This window comes from Pagrus major, chromosome 19, assembly GCF_040436345.1.
Source record: "Pagrus major chromosome 19, Pma_NU_1.0".
NCBI lineage: Eukaryota > Metazoa > Chordata > Actinopteri > Spariformes > Sparidae > Pagrus > Pagrus major.
The window spans coordinates 11,418,873-11,432,412 of record NC_133233.1 but is presented as its reverse complement, the minus strand read 5'-3'; the positions used below and the strand labels follow the sequence as shown (position 1 = coordinate 11,432,412).

At 43.6% G+C, this 13,540-nt stretch overlaps 1 protein-coding gene across 4 annotated transcripts in view; it reads left to right on the top strand.

The window, feature by feature from the left end:
* LOC141014184 (matrix metalloproteinase-16-like) overlaps positions 1-13,226 on the top strand; it is a 77,144-nt gene extending 63,918 nt beyond the window's left edge. For all 4 annotated transcript variants that reach the window (XM_073487872.1, XM_073487869.1, XM_073487870.1 and 1 more), the window contains 4 exons: positions 1,710-1,848; positions 5,719-5,869; positions 6,619-6,734; positions 10,927-13,226. In XM_073487872.1, coding sequence (XP_073343973.1) covers positions 1,710-1,848; positions 5,719-5,869; positions 6,619-6,734; positions 10,927-11,261 — 741 coding nt within the window. In that variant the 3' untranslated portion in view covers positions 11,262-13,226. The remainder of the gene's footprint in view (positions 1-1,709; positions 1,849-5,718; positions 5,870-6,618; positions 6,735-10,926) is intronic.
* Positions 13,227-13,540: the final 314 nt, after the last annotated feature.

Genomic DNA, 13,540 nt, shown 5'->3' with positions numbered 1-13,540 from the left:
CTATGGAGGCAGTATGTATAGAGAGAGTGGGGCTGAGGAAGAGAGGAGGAATTGGAATGAGAGACAAGGGGAAATGAAAAGAAAGAGGAGGAAGAGTCCTGGGAGAGAGGACAGTCCCAGAGAAAAGAATTGGATTAGACAGAGAGAGAGAAAGAGAGCAGCGGAGAGAGTGTTTGATAAATGGGCTGTTTATTTAGCTTTCACTGTGAATGAGGCCGGGTGTGATGATGTGTCTCTCCCCTCTCTCTGTCTCCGCGTCCCTCACTATGAGGTCAGGCTTTTTGGCCCGAGCGTTCTACACGTTGAGGAGACGCAATTGCCCGTTCATTGCCAAAGGGTGGGACATCTCGCTGAGTCCTAATGGCTTTCACAGCTGGGTCTCCCCCCGGCCCCCCTCTGTCATCAAGTTTCATCCAACATCAAAAAGACACACCTTCCAGTTGGCCGCGCTCACGTTTCCCACCCCGAAGGAAATCAGAGACTCTTGGCTTCTCATAAAGCTCCTGGCTATCACTTTGCCCCCGTTACTTGATGGTTTTCCCAGTATGTTCTTCAAGTTCTGCGTGCGGAGCGCGGGGCTCACGGGCTTCCCAGGCAACCTGAGAAAGTATACGTGGATCTTAAAGGCACTGGGGCTATCAAAGCCGCAGCCGGAGTTTATCATTGCCAGCAGGCTTTGTTTGTAAAACTGGAAAAGCAAGGAGCTGGCCTGAATACAGCGCCTGTTATTATATACCATCAATTGTGTTATATGCAGAATTCATTACATGTTAAAGTAATAACAGACAACTTTCCCACCTGCTGTTATCTCCAAGTGGTATTATTGTTGGTGCCGTTGTTGTAAAGTTCGTTTCCGTTTCCCTCTGAGGAGCAGCTACCATCAATGCAGGAAAAAACATATTATTATTTGTTCATTTAGTCTACAACGGAGACGTGACAGCAGATACAAAATGGTGCCAGGCTGCCAGCCAATGGTGTCATTATTCTACAGCCATTACATTGTGCAATCAACATTAACTTCATAATGTTAAAAAGAGATGCAGTTAAAGTATGTGTTTTTCCAACCCAAAGAGATCATCCCACAAAAATAAACTTGCCTGGGGCATCAAATTAAGGGGAAGAAGACGCTGCAGATGAAAATTTCTACAAGCGGCACAAGTGTCAAATGTTTTGGTTTTGGTTTTAAAAGAGAGAAGACTTCAGGGACGAGGAATGAGTAGCCCTTTAACCAGACGCACGCTTGCCAAACCATGTACATCTGGTTAAAGGGCTGCTCCAGTGGTTTAAGATTGCACTTTTTATGAAGTTGGGGGACTCACAAGAGACGCATTAAACAGCAGTAGTTAAAAATCGAAGCTACGGAGGCCAAGATATTCAATCTTTTAGTTCTTATTATGGGTCAGGACAGGATCCTACATTTCCCATCTGCAGCATTTTTGATTTGATTTGACCTTCCTGCCTCCTGAATGCCCACATCATTGAAACCCCACACCCCCAGTTTTTAATGCAGGCTTTCTGTTGATTTAATTTAAAGTCTCAAGCCCAATCCACGATGACCCTGGTAACATCATCAGGGTGTCCAGGACCACAGAAGATGTCATATGACAGGCTGACTCAAACTCCTTGTGATGAGTAACATAAACTATACCTGACCTTTGTGCTGCTTTCCTCTGTTTCCTGACAATGTCCTTTTTTCATCTCCCTTTCAGGACCACTGGTTTTGGCGGGTGAGAGATAACTCTGTAATGCCAGGATACCCCATGCTCATCAGTGTTTTCTGGAGGGGCCTGCCTCCCAAGATAGACGCCGTCTACGAGAACAGCGAGGGCAAGTTTGTCTTCTTCAAAGGTGAGCCTGAGCTGCTGCTCCATTTCATCCATCTTCATCCACTCCAAATATTGAGTCTGTACCATCCTGGTTTACATTTGCTTCACATGTTATTCTTCTTGCGTGTTATCCGTCCACAGATATGTTCTGTGTACATGGCTGTCGTCTGGTATAAACCGTATGCACATGTCTTTTCTGTATTCAGCATGTGTTTTTCTTTGTGTGTCTGTACTTTGCTGCCTTGATCTTATCTGTGTGTGTGAGTTCAGTGTCAATATGTGAGAGATTAAAGCCGTGTTTTGCTCACTTGGTTGGAAAATCCACCATAATCCACAAGTTATTACTTGTAATAAAATGGTGTGGTAGTACTATGTTTTAATTTAAATCTTCAGCTGTATCTAAACATAATTTGTTGGAACTCACCATCACTGCATGTGATAAAGATGCTTCAGTACCTGCTGTCAGCGTTTGATGATCTCAAATGTTGTTTTTTTTACCTCTGTGAAGAGACTTGTCTCCATATTCAAGCCCCGAAACACTGAGATCTAAAGCTAATTATGTCTAAAGCCGAAAAGCCACTTAAAAGAAACAGCAAGCAAACAAAGCAGCCCTGTAAACTCTTATTTGCATACACTCCAGGGAGGGAGACCGACAGAGAGAGAGGGAAGGTGTTGATGAAAGGAGACGTAGGTAAGCAATGAAAATCTGCTGAGATAAAAACTACAAATCTTCAATCAAACCCGTTTCTATTTTCAACTCCAAACAATTCCTGGAAAATGCGGACGGCTGGTCCCGTGTGCGCCACAAGCACTGGGAGTTTGATCTCGTTGCTGAATCCTCTGCTCTGCTCGCTTTCTCTGCAGGGTAGCTACGGGATTGCACACAGATTTAGAAAATTTATACTAACAGAATGCCATTTTTCATTTGAACATGCACAGCTGATTTCCCAGAAGGCTTCATTCTGTCTGTCCCCATTCGAAATAAAAATTAGGAAGAAAGTCGGTCAGGAAACAAAACGCAGCACTCTGGGTCCTTGTCTAACCAGCCGTTTTGAATATTTTCTAACAGCGCCTCGTCTGATGAATTCTCCTTAAATAAATGCACAGATGGAGGCATTAAACTCGTGAAGTCATGGCTGGGAAACTGATTCGCTTCGTGCTGTAATGGCATCACAGAGCAGGTCAGCAAGCAGACACCACTGGTATATATTAGAGACAGATTCAGCATGTGTTCTATTCCTACAATGCTGCTTCAGTGTTTTCATTCTTCTGAGACTCTGCAAGTCAAGAGTATGTAGTGAAAATATATGCAACAGTAAAGTCAAGTGTAGTGTCAGATTAGCCTTAATCACAAGATAACATGTTGGGTTATAAACTAAAATTAAATTCATCAAGTTATATGTTGGCAGTAGCAAGGTTTCAACAGGGCGCCCGACACATGCAGCAAGATCTGGACGTCAGTATGCATTTTCTTCCCAGGAGGCAGGTTTCAATCAGAGCTTGATTGGTGCTTTTTGTGTTAATGGTCAGACAGAGCTGCTTGCTTCATTTACCTCATGCAGACATGTCTGAGAGCATGTTATTTTAGATTACAGCCGGACCAGTAAATCAGCCGAGCCATCATGTCTGCCAATATAACCTTTTGCAGATACATCAGTGTTGGCGTACATTATGAGGTCGAACTTTCAGTGCAGAAATTGTTCCCTAAAGATCAGTCGCAAGTTTATTTTTAACTATAAAATGTCTCATCTTCAGTTGCCTTCGTTACTTTGAGTGCACCTGGTACACAAGCTTTTCACTTTGGCACTGACACGTATTCAGTTTACAATAATGGTGGCAGATTTACCACTCAAAATTTGGTTTTCAGTCCAACTGTTTAGTGTTAAACAGCACGAATCAGGAACAAAGATTTAGGTCAAGTAAAGCATTTTTACCACAGGGTCACACTGGGAACGCTGGTGTGTGTGTGTGTGTGTGTGTGTGTGTGTGTGTGTGTGTGTGTGTGTGTGTGTGTGTGTGTGTGTGTGTGTGTGTGTGTGTGTGTGTGTGTGTGTGTGTGTGTGTGAGATTCTGCAAATTAATTTCAGTATTCACATGTGTGGCTCATTTGGTTGTATGTTTGTGTGTGGCCCGTCTCCTTTTGGAACAAATCTTCATCCTATATAACTCTTCATACACTGTGGAGGGCGAGCAGGGGATTAGTCGTTACACTGCAGCAGATGCCGGAGCCACCGCTACATCAAAGCAGCCCTCACAGCTCTGAAGATGAAGCCCGACTTTTATGTGGAGTGCTACACAAGTCGAGTCAGATTTAAAAAAAAAAAAAAAAAAAGGAAAAAAAGCAGAAAAAGAAAAGGAGAATCCCATTTTATGTGGGATACAGATAGAATGGATGGATTTCTATTAATCACAGGGTGTGTGTGTGTGTGTATGTGTGTGTGCGTGTGTGTGTGTCAGGGCCAGAGGAAGTGCGACCCAGAACGAGAGGCGCACTGTAAGAAAAAGAGGATGACATGACAGGAATTTCCTTTCCAAAAAGAGGCCACTGCATTCCCACTTAAACTCAGCTGCACTTTGTCCTACTGTTCCTTCCTCCTCTCCACCTATTATTCTCCCTCCTTCAATGCAGCCGTATATTGTAAATTATAATCTTTAAGGTTAAATGTCAGATGTTTGGCCTTTAAGAAGCAGGAGAACGAGTTCAAATGTTGCTGAAATCATGTCTGCTTTGTTACACACCCACTTCCTCTATTTGTTGAAGAAAGGGCTGCGTTTCATCTTAAAGCTGACCGAGCAAAAGTTCCTCATGAATCCAGCATGTAGCATACTGTATATTTATCGTCTGCTAGTTTCCTCTGCAATGTCAGACGAGCACACCCTCTTTGTTTCCCTTCCTTGTCAGTCTTTTCATGTATTCCCTGCTTAGTCTCCGTCTTTCCCCCAACAAAACTTTAGATCCCAAAGAGAGAAATTTATTTTTGTCAGTCCTGAAAATATTGAAAGACTCTTTGTCGATCTTTGTCGTGCAAAATTCAGAGTCTGATGAATATTTTTTTTTCCTGCATTTAATATTAAATGTTGTCAGCCCTAGGCCTCGTTTTAATGAATAATCGAGTGAATTCATCTGAAAGGCATCTGATAAGATAAAGTAAAAACCGCGTGACGTTAAAGACTGAGAAGCCAAAATATTTGACATCCTTTGTTTTTCCTCGTTCCACCTTCGTCATTCCACCTCTTCCTTTTCTCGCTCCTCTAACGCACTACTCTTCCACCCACCCACCGCCCACTTCCTCCTGGCACACTCTCCACCTCCAACAGTGACGAAGGAAAGCACTTCCTGGGGTCACACTGTCAGAAACGTGCAGTTTAACCTAATTACTCAGCAGGAAGGAGAGTTTAAGGTAAAAGGAGAACGGGGACGAACACCAAACATTTTACATGGTTTTAATTTTTCCAGAACATTATCAACGTCCTCCCAGATATATCCTAATGTTCAGGTACTTGTTCGGCTCCTCGGGTAAAGGAAACTTTTAACAAATGTTTAAATGTGACTCTTGCTCGCCAGTTTTTCCTGCAAGGGATGGTGGCTGTTTCTTTTTTATCTCAGTCGAGCAGTTACCGGCTCAGTTTCTCAGCGCTGAAAAGTTCCCAAAGTACCTCTAAGCAAGGGCAAGGAGAACTTGTCACCATGTCTGTGCCCTATCTTAAATTAGGGGAACATCAACATCAAATCCAGTAATACAAGGCAACAGGTTATTGCCGGCCATTTGTTACCAGGCTTGTATCTGTCTTTTTAATCTGCCTTCTCTTGTGTTGCTCCTGGAGGGTAATCCCAGCTGTTTCTCGTCCTTCTCCTGCTGATTTATTTTTCCCTCTCTTTCTCGATGTGCAGGGAAGCAGTTCTGGGTGTTTAAGGACACAGTGTTGCAGTCTGGATACCCCAAGGACATCGCCCAGTTCGGCCACGGGATGCCGGCCCAGAGCATCGAGACCGCTGTGTGGTGGGAGGATGTGGCCAAGACCTACTTCTTTAAAGGGGACAGGTGGGGGATAAAGAACCTTAAAACTTAAATGATTCAGACATTTAGCAGATGCAAGAAAAAAATACCAAAAACCCCACTTGATGACCAAAGAAGTTTTGTTATTAGAGAAAAACTTGGGTTAAAGTGTCTTAGTAAGGTGTTAGGTGACCATGAGTGTCGAGAAATGCTTCAGTCCTGTTAAGAAAATATGTGAGAGCAACAGATTAAATAAAAAATGGTAAAGACGAAGCCGAAGTTGAGATATTCTCATATTAAAGGTGCAATATGTAAGATTGGCCACTTGTCAAATTCATACGCAATACAAATAGGGGGCAGCATATCATCAGAGTAACCGCTAACTGCTGCTAACAGTAGCTTAGCCTTAACCTTAGCTAGTTAGCTCATTTAGCCGTGCAGCTAGCGGTTCGGACTGGGAGGTCGGGGACCAGGGGATTGTTGGAGTTTACACCACCAGCACAGGAGCTTTGGACCGGAGCAGGGCTGGGGCTAGCTGGTTAGCATGCTAACTTCAGTAGATATCTCTGCAACACATCAAACCATAAACATTATAATGTCAAAACTGCTATTTATTCACATACTGTTGATAATTTAAGTTAATCAAATCGATTTCAACTATAATTCTTACATATTGCCCCTTTAAGATACAACATCTGAGCATAAAATACCATCTGTCGTCAGTTCGACCTTGCATTCATAGATATACAGTACCTGCTTTGTCTTCCTGTGGCTCATCATTTGTTCCTGTTTAGGTACTGGCGCTACAATGAGGAAATGAGAACCATGGACCCTGGATATCCCAAGCCCATCGCAGTGTGGAGAGGTGTGCCTGACTCGCCACAGGGGGCCTTCGTCGACAAAGCCAATGGTACGATTTGTCCTGCCCGATACTCTGATTTGGCAATAACAGCACGGTTCATGTGCCAGGCAGCATTGATTTCAGCTGGTCACTGGCACATGCTGCGCTGGAGGTAAAGCAGAGTAGCATTGATTGAAATTTGCCCCAGTTATTACGCTGAGTCTCAGTGAGTGGCACACTTCCATACATGCAGTATCAGGGGAGGCAGACTGATGGAGAGTGTTTGTGTATGGCAATTGAAAGATGAAAAGAGGCCAGTTTATCCAGAAATGGCTTTTTTTGTTGTGGTTTGTTTTTGAATTGTTTCACAAGCAGAATGTTCCATAATCAGTCCATCCTGCTCAGTGTGCCATAAGACCCAGTTGGAGCAGGCTTGTGGAAAGCAGAAAAGGACAAGACCACCGCTGGGCGCTCATTCCGGTTTAAGCCAGTGGGCCCTCGCCAAGGGTGAAGAGGCAGGATTTAGAAATCTCAAAGAGCTCACCCATTGGCCTGTCAGATAGTGTGAAGAGCGAAATCGCTTTTCCCATTGGATGTATCGTGCCAGGTGGGTTTGGGCCTGGTCTTGGCACCGCCCGGGTTGGAAAAAGCAGGGCAGGTGGTGCTGAGCGCTCGGGCCATCTGTCCCGCAGATCTCCTGCTAGATCCGTAGCCGTGCATGTTTGTCGGTGAGGCCAGGTGGAGCGGGCATCTATCCGAGCATGAAGGGTGGATTTATATCCAAGGGGATGATGGGTGTTTGTGTGCATCACATGTATTTCTGCTCATATATGTGTCAGCCTGCGTTTATTTGGCGGGCTTGTTGTTCACGTAGACAGTGTGCGCTCATAACATTGACCCAGATTACCAGCCATAATCGAGTGTGCTGCTGCTCCCGATGATGATGCGTGTGAGGCTACACGTTTCGGAGCAGGGGCCTCAGGGCGATGCTGACCTGGCTCTCACCCACAATAGCTCAGGCTGTCTCACCTCTCACCCTCCCTCACCTCTCTCTCTCTCTCGCTCTCCCGCTCTTTAAATTACAGTAAGTTGAAGCAAACACATCTATCTGTTGCTTCACCTGGACCGTTCTGTCTCTATATAACAGATCATTTGTGTTCAGTGTAGGAGAGACTGTGGCAGAAGCTGCTGCCAGGTTGGAAAGAAGATCCTCCAAGATTTTTTATAATTCTTCAGCTGATCACGGTTGTCAACTGAACTCTAAATGAGAGATTGGAAGGCGTTGTGTGCAGACTGGCTTGTGTTTCGAGGCCTTCATAACCACATGTTGCTCAGACTGTAACTGGTTGGCTTTTAAAGACCAGACTGTGCCTCCTCATGAAGCAAACTACCTGTTAACTTCACAACTGTTTATGTCTCTCATAAGACCCATCCAAACTGTCTGTGCTTCTTTTTAAGAAACTAGATAAAAAAATATATTTTGGGCAATTATTGGCTAACTTTTTTTGCCCAGAGTTTGATGAGAAGATTGATACCACACATGCTTGTTTGCAGAGTAAAAAAGCTAGGGCAGGGAGGCAATTAGCCTAGCTTAGCTTAGCATAAAGTCTAGAAGCAGGGAGAGATGGCTACCTTGGCTCATTCCACAGTTTTAAAAATGAGCAAATATGAACCTCACTAATTAACACTTGTTTAATCTGTACAAAATCTCACATCTGGAAAAAAAAACTCTCCAGGAACTCACTGCTCCTTGTTCCTGTTTTTGAAAAAAAAATACGTATAGTCATGTAACTCCCCATAAAAGACACAATGTAAGAGATACAGCATGTTCTTTTGTCAAGCTTTCTGTGGACAGAGCCAAACTAGGCCTATTTCACCCTGCCTCTAATCTTTATGCTAAGCTAATTATTTGGCTAAGCTAACTACTGCCTGGCCAATCTTCTCTTGGATAGAAAGACAGTAATTTCATGATCAAGTGATTTCCTTCTGCTCATAAGATGTCAGTTGTAGGCACACAGACAGCTGGCCTTAAAAAACACCAATAACCAGCAATAGTAATGGATGATTACATAGATAGGAATTTAATTTAATCAGAAGACTTTGATATAGTCACATCCTGTAAAAACAAAGTTTTTGTCTGACAGTGTTAGACGAGCAGACATGTGCAAAGCAATGCTCCCCAGATGAATCTTTTCCGTCCTGTGCCTCCTCACTTCCTCACCAGAAACATCTTCACCTAACAAGTGATTTAAGAAGCCCCGGCTCCTACAATAGCCATCTCAAACATCTGACTGCAAAATCCAAGCTTTCCCTCCCTCTTATTTTCCCCAGGAAGAGCGTGCATGAATAATAAATGGCGAGAAAACAAAGTGTAAAAGGGTCCAGCGAGGAAGAAGAGAGCTGGAGAATTCAGCCAGGCTGTCATACTCAGTTTTACACAGCATATATTTTCCCCAACTCGCATTTCGGAGCCAGTGACTTGCAGGAGGCGGCGAAGTTTAGTGTCAACCCGAATAGACACAGCAGTTTCACAATAACTTATTATCACAGCACTGAAAACATGTCATATAAAGACTCTAAAATGTAATTTCACAACTATTTTTATGCCTTTCAAACTTGTCATTGTTAGAATTTATTCATTGTCAAAACGTTGTGTGTAATGGGTGTATCTGTGTTGGATAGGGGACATAATATTTTTTTCTGCTTCTGTCACCACGTTCATTGCTCCTGACACAAACACAGAGGGACCCAGTGAAATAACCCCCAATTTTTCATCACAAAATGAACACTGACTCACTGTGTAAATAGACTTCTGGATTTGCGTGACACCGGGACAATTGCCTCCACATCCCTGTGACAAAAAACTGCCACTCTTATGGTTTGAAAAGCACCACAGCAGCTTGCTTCTCCATGACATTTGTTGTGCTGTTGTGTGATATTAGCTGTGGGGTTTGGCTCCTGGTTGGCTGTGTTTTTCTTTTCTATGACCAGATATAATTAGTCCTGAGGGACAGTCGGGGACGTCTCAGCTGAACAACTGAGCTGAAACGGAAACAATTGCTCAGCAGCAGAGCAGCACACTCAGTTGTTTGAGCTGCGCTTGTTTTTACCTCTCTGGCAGGTTATCATCACTTCGATTTCAATTCAAATCGTGTTTCCTGATGATGGGAAAGGCAGCCGTCCCAAGGCAGAGTCTGTTCAATATTTTAATTAAAAAGAAAATACTCCCTCTGAGTTTATAGTGAGCTGAACTTTGCCCTGCTTGGCAGACTTATGAAAACCCTTAAACACAGACTCACTGCTCGCCAGAAGTCAATCAAGTGATTTTAGTATGTTTTTAATTATTGAAATGTGTTTTGGAAACCAAAAGTACTGAATTGGCTCCTTCACCAAGATCAGTGGTGGATAGTGATGTTTAGTTTATTTACTAGTACTGATCTAAAGTACAATTTATAATTCTACAAAGTACTTGTACATTTTTCCATATTTCCAATACTTCTACTTTGCTTCATTTCAGGGCAATTTTGTACTTTTTACTCCATTTTTTTGACAGCTTTTCTTCTTTTTTACACACAAAACATATGATTATCTTAAAAAATGATGTGATGGCTTGTTGTTCAGTCGACCCTTTTGCTAATCTCAACTGTATTTATAGTTTTGAAAGAGCAGCTGAAGATGGTTGTTGTTGACTTCCAGTGGTTTAAACTGCTGCGGTGACAAAGGGCTGTACTCCAGGCTGCGTCAGTGCCATTACTGTATTATACACCTGGAAACAATGGCGCCACTCAGCCTTGCTTCCAATTTTGCCCACCGGCCACTTGTGGCATTGTAGTGAAAAAACACCCCTGTGGCCGTTATAGCCTTTTCCCCATAGAGCACCATTATAAAAGAGACCTCTGTAAAACTGTTGATTGGACACCTTGGATGGCAAACAAGGTCAATTATGACTCTTTCTGTTAAACATTTTGGATCCATGGCGGTGTTACATTACATTTACATTTGTAAAGCCTTACCCAAGCCGAGGAAAGTGATGTTTATTCGGTTGGCCACATAATGAGGAAGTTAACCTTTGAAGCTAGAGAACTTCTTGGGCGTTTGTGCCAGGCGAGCGGCTCTACTTGCCTGGCACCATCTTTGCATTCACCATCTAGTTCTTCTATATAGATCTATGGCCGACACACCGAGGTGTCTCTGATGGGTGTGGTTACATGTGCAACAGACTCTTCAACAACGTACTTACAGGTTTCTGTTTCTTCCTCAGGTTTCACCTATTTCTACAAGGGGAAGGAGTACTGGAAGTTCAACAACCAGTTCCTCCGAGTGGAGCCGGGCTACCCCCGCTCCATCCTCAAGGACTTCATGGGCTGCGAGCTGACGCCCATCGACCCCGCCCGGCCGCCGGCCGATGACGGCAACTCAGACGTGGTGATCGAGCTGGACAACGAGGCGAACACGGTGAAGGCCATCGCCATCGTCATCCCCTGCGTGCTGGCACTGTGCCTGCTGGTGTTGATCTACACCGTGGTGCAGTTCAAGAGGAAGGGTACGCCACGCCACATACTGTACTGCAAACGCTCCATGCAGGAATGGGTCTGAAACATCGGAAAGAGGCGAGAAGGTGGGGCAGCACAAGACACGGGGGAAAACAGGATGATAGCCCCCACCTTCACAGAGGAGGACAGTGGACTTTGGACAACTTTCGTGAAAACACACAGCCACGCCTCCTCCTTTTGGGTCGTCTGATACCTTCGATCAGACCCGCAGAAACAGCCCGCCGGCGGCCCCTCAAACATAAGGTGACCCCAGGACTTAAAATGACTCCGCTAGCCCCCCAGCCTTTTTAACAAACAGGGGAGCAGAGGGACAATTTGTGGGGGATCTTTGCCTGAAATGACCTTCAAACCCAGTCAAAACAAACAGGAGGGTCGGCATCACTTTGTATCTCAGAAACTTGACTTCCTGTCCCATTCCTCTTTCATTTCTTCGCCCAACTGCCCTTAATCAGGAGGACTTTCAGGGGGACAAGCACTCTTCTCACAGGGCACTTCATTGTCATCTGTCATATCAGGTTGTTGATTAAACAACAGTTTTATATTTTCTGATCTCGGTGCCCCCCCTTCATACTGCGCTCAAAAGATATACAGTCTCAGATAAACACGAGTTAATCACATTACCAGTCTTCAGTCCCGTTTCTGTTCTTTTCTCCCCCCTTTTTTAATTTTTTGATTTGAATACTTCTAAGAAAGGAGGTCCTCACTGTTCCCTTTAACACGCTTCTGAGGAAGAGACCAAACGAAACCAAATAAAATCAATTTCTCTCCAAAGAGGATCACTTTTTTGGCTTTCTTTTTCTTTTGTTGTCCTCATTTCAGTTCATCCTTCCTTCTCTTCTCTGGATCCTTGCAGCGATTAAGAGTCGGGGAGCTCTGACTGTTGTGGCAGTCTGTCTGAGACACAGGGGCCAAATTATTCTGCAATATTTTAACTCGCCTTAATTATAGATCATACTACTTGTGCTTGGTTTTGCTGTTCTTGGAGTTGTTGTTTTTTTTAATTTGTATACCGCTTTTGTTTCTGTTTGTTTGTTTATTGTAACAGAAGCTTGTTGTGAGCTTCCTGTGATTGGTTTTTCTGGATTTTATTACGTTACCCAGAATTCTCAGCACTGGCTTGCTGAGCCATTCTGGACAAAAAACATACAGTAGGGTCAGCCTGTAATGAGAGTAATGTATTGTATCGTAAAAAGATGTCGGAAGGTTCTGGAGTCAAGCCACTATTTTTGTGTGTTAAGATATTTGTTACTGTTACTTTTATCATTTCCGTACAACAGAAATCAGGCTAATAACAAGCCTGGAAGTCTTTTAATGGATTTGCTGTTGTTAATTTTTTTGTCCTTGGCCCATATTCCCCTCATTTTAAAGAAGTGTGCATCCAAAATGGTCATTCTGTATGGTTATCTGACCATTTTTTAAAAGAATCCTGTTGACTGCCTTGTTTGAGAGAGCTCACAGTTCCCAGAATGCTCTTGTCTCCTGACTGAGGACCCACAAAGTGAGACACCAAGTCAAGATCAGTGCCTGTGTCAACGTGCATGCAAGCATTTACATACTGTACATCCAACCGGTTCTGCTCAACGTGGCTTTGGAAACCCCTCAAAAAGCTGAGGAGGAAGTTTACTCTTAAAAAATACTGTTTGCATTTATTTTTGTACATTTTAAGTGTACCCCTCCCCTCCCCTAACCTCCAGGTACAACTACATCTAAGAAAAAACTTTAAAAGATTCAAGTGGTACAATTGGGAGATCTTTGGAAGATCTGTGGCAATTTAAATTGGCCTCTACAAAGCAACCAACCATTAGCAAACATGTAGTGTCCTCGCTGTCACGGCGAGCGTCTTTGAATGTGTGTCTGTTTTCATGATCACATACTGGTTTTTTCCTTTCTTTCCTGTTTTCTGGTTAAAACAAATTGGACATCTCACCATGACTTCTTTGTGTAAGACTATGGGACAACGAGGAAATGTGTCCTGACAGAATGAATAAATTGATCAATATATGATTAAGCGCTGCCTTCGAACTCTGCTCATCTTTTCACCTGCATGTATCCGAGCTGTTTGTGCATCTGTGTCCCACACGTCTGATCTTGCTGAGTTTGTAGTCGTCCGTCATCTCCAACTCTTAGGTGATGTGAGTAACATCTGTGCTCGCCTGGCACAAACGCCCAAAAAGATTTCTTCCTTCCTCTTTACGTCCTCAGTATGTGGCCAAACGAATAAATGTGGTGGTCAGTCGGTTTGAATGCAGTCAGGAAGATAATGTTGTGTTTTGAAACTTTGAAAAAAGTTGGTATTTGAACACCCAGAATTCATGTTGAGTA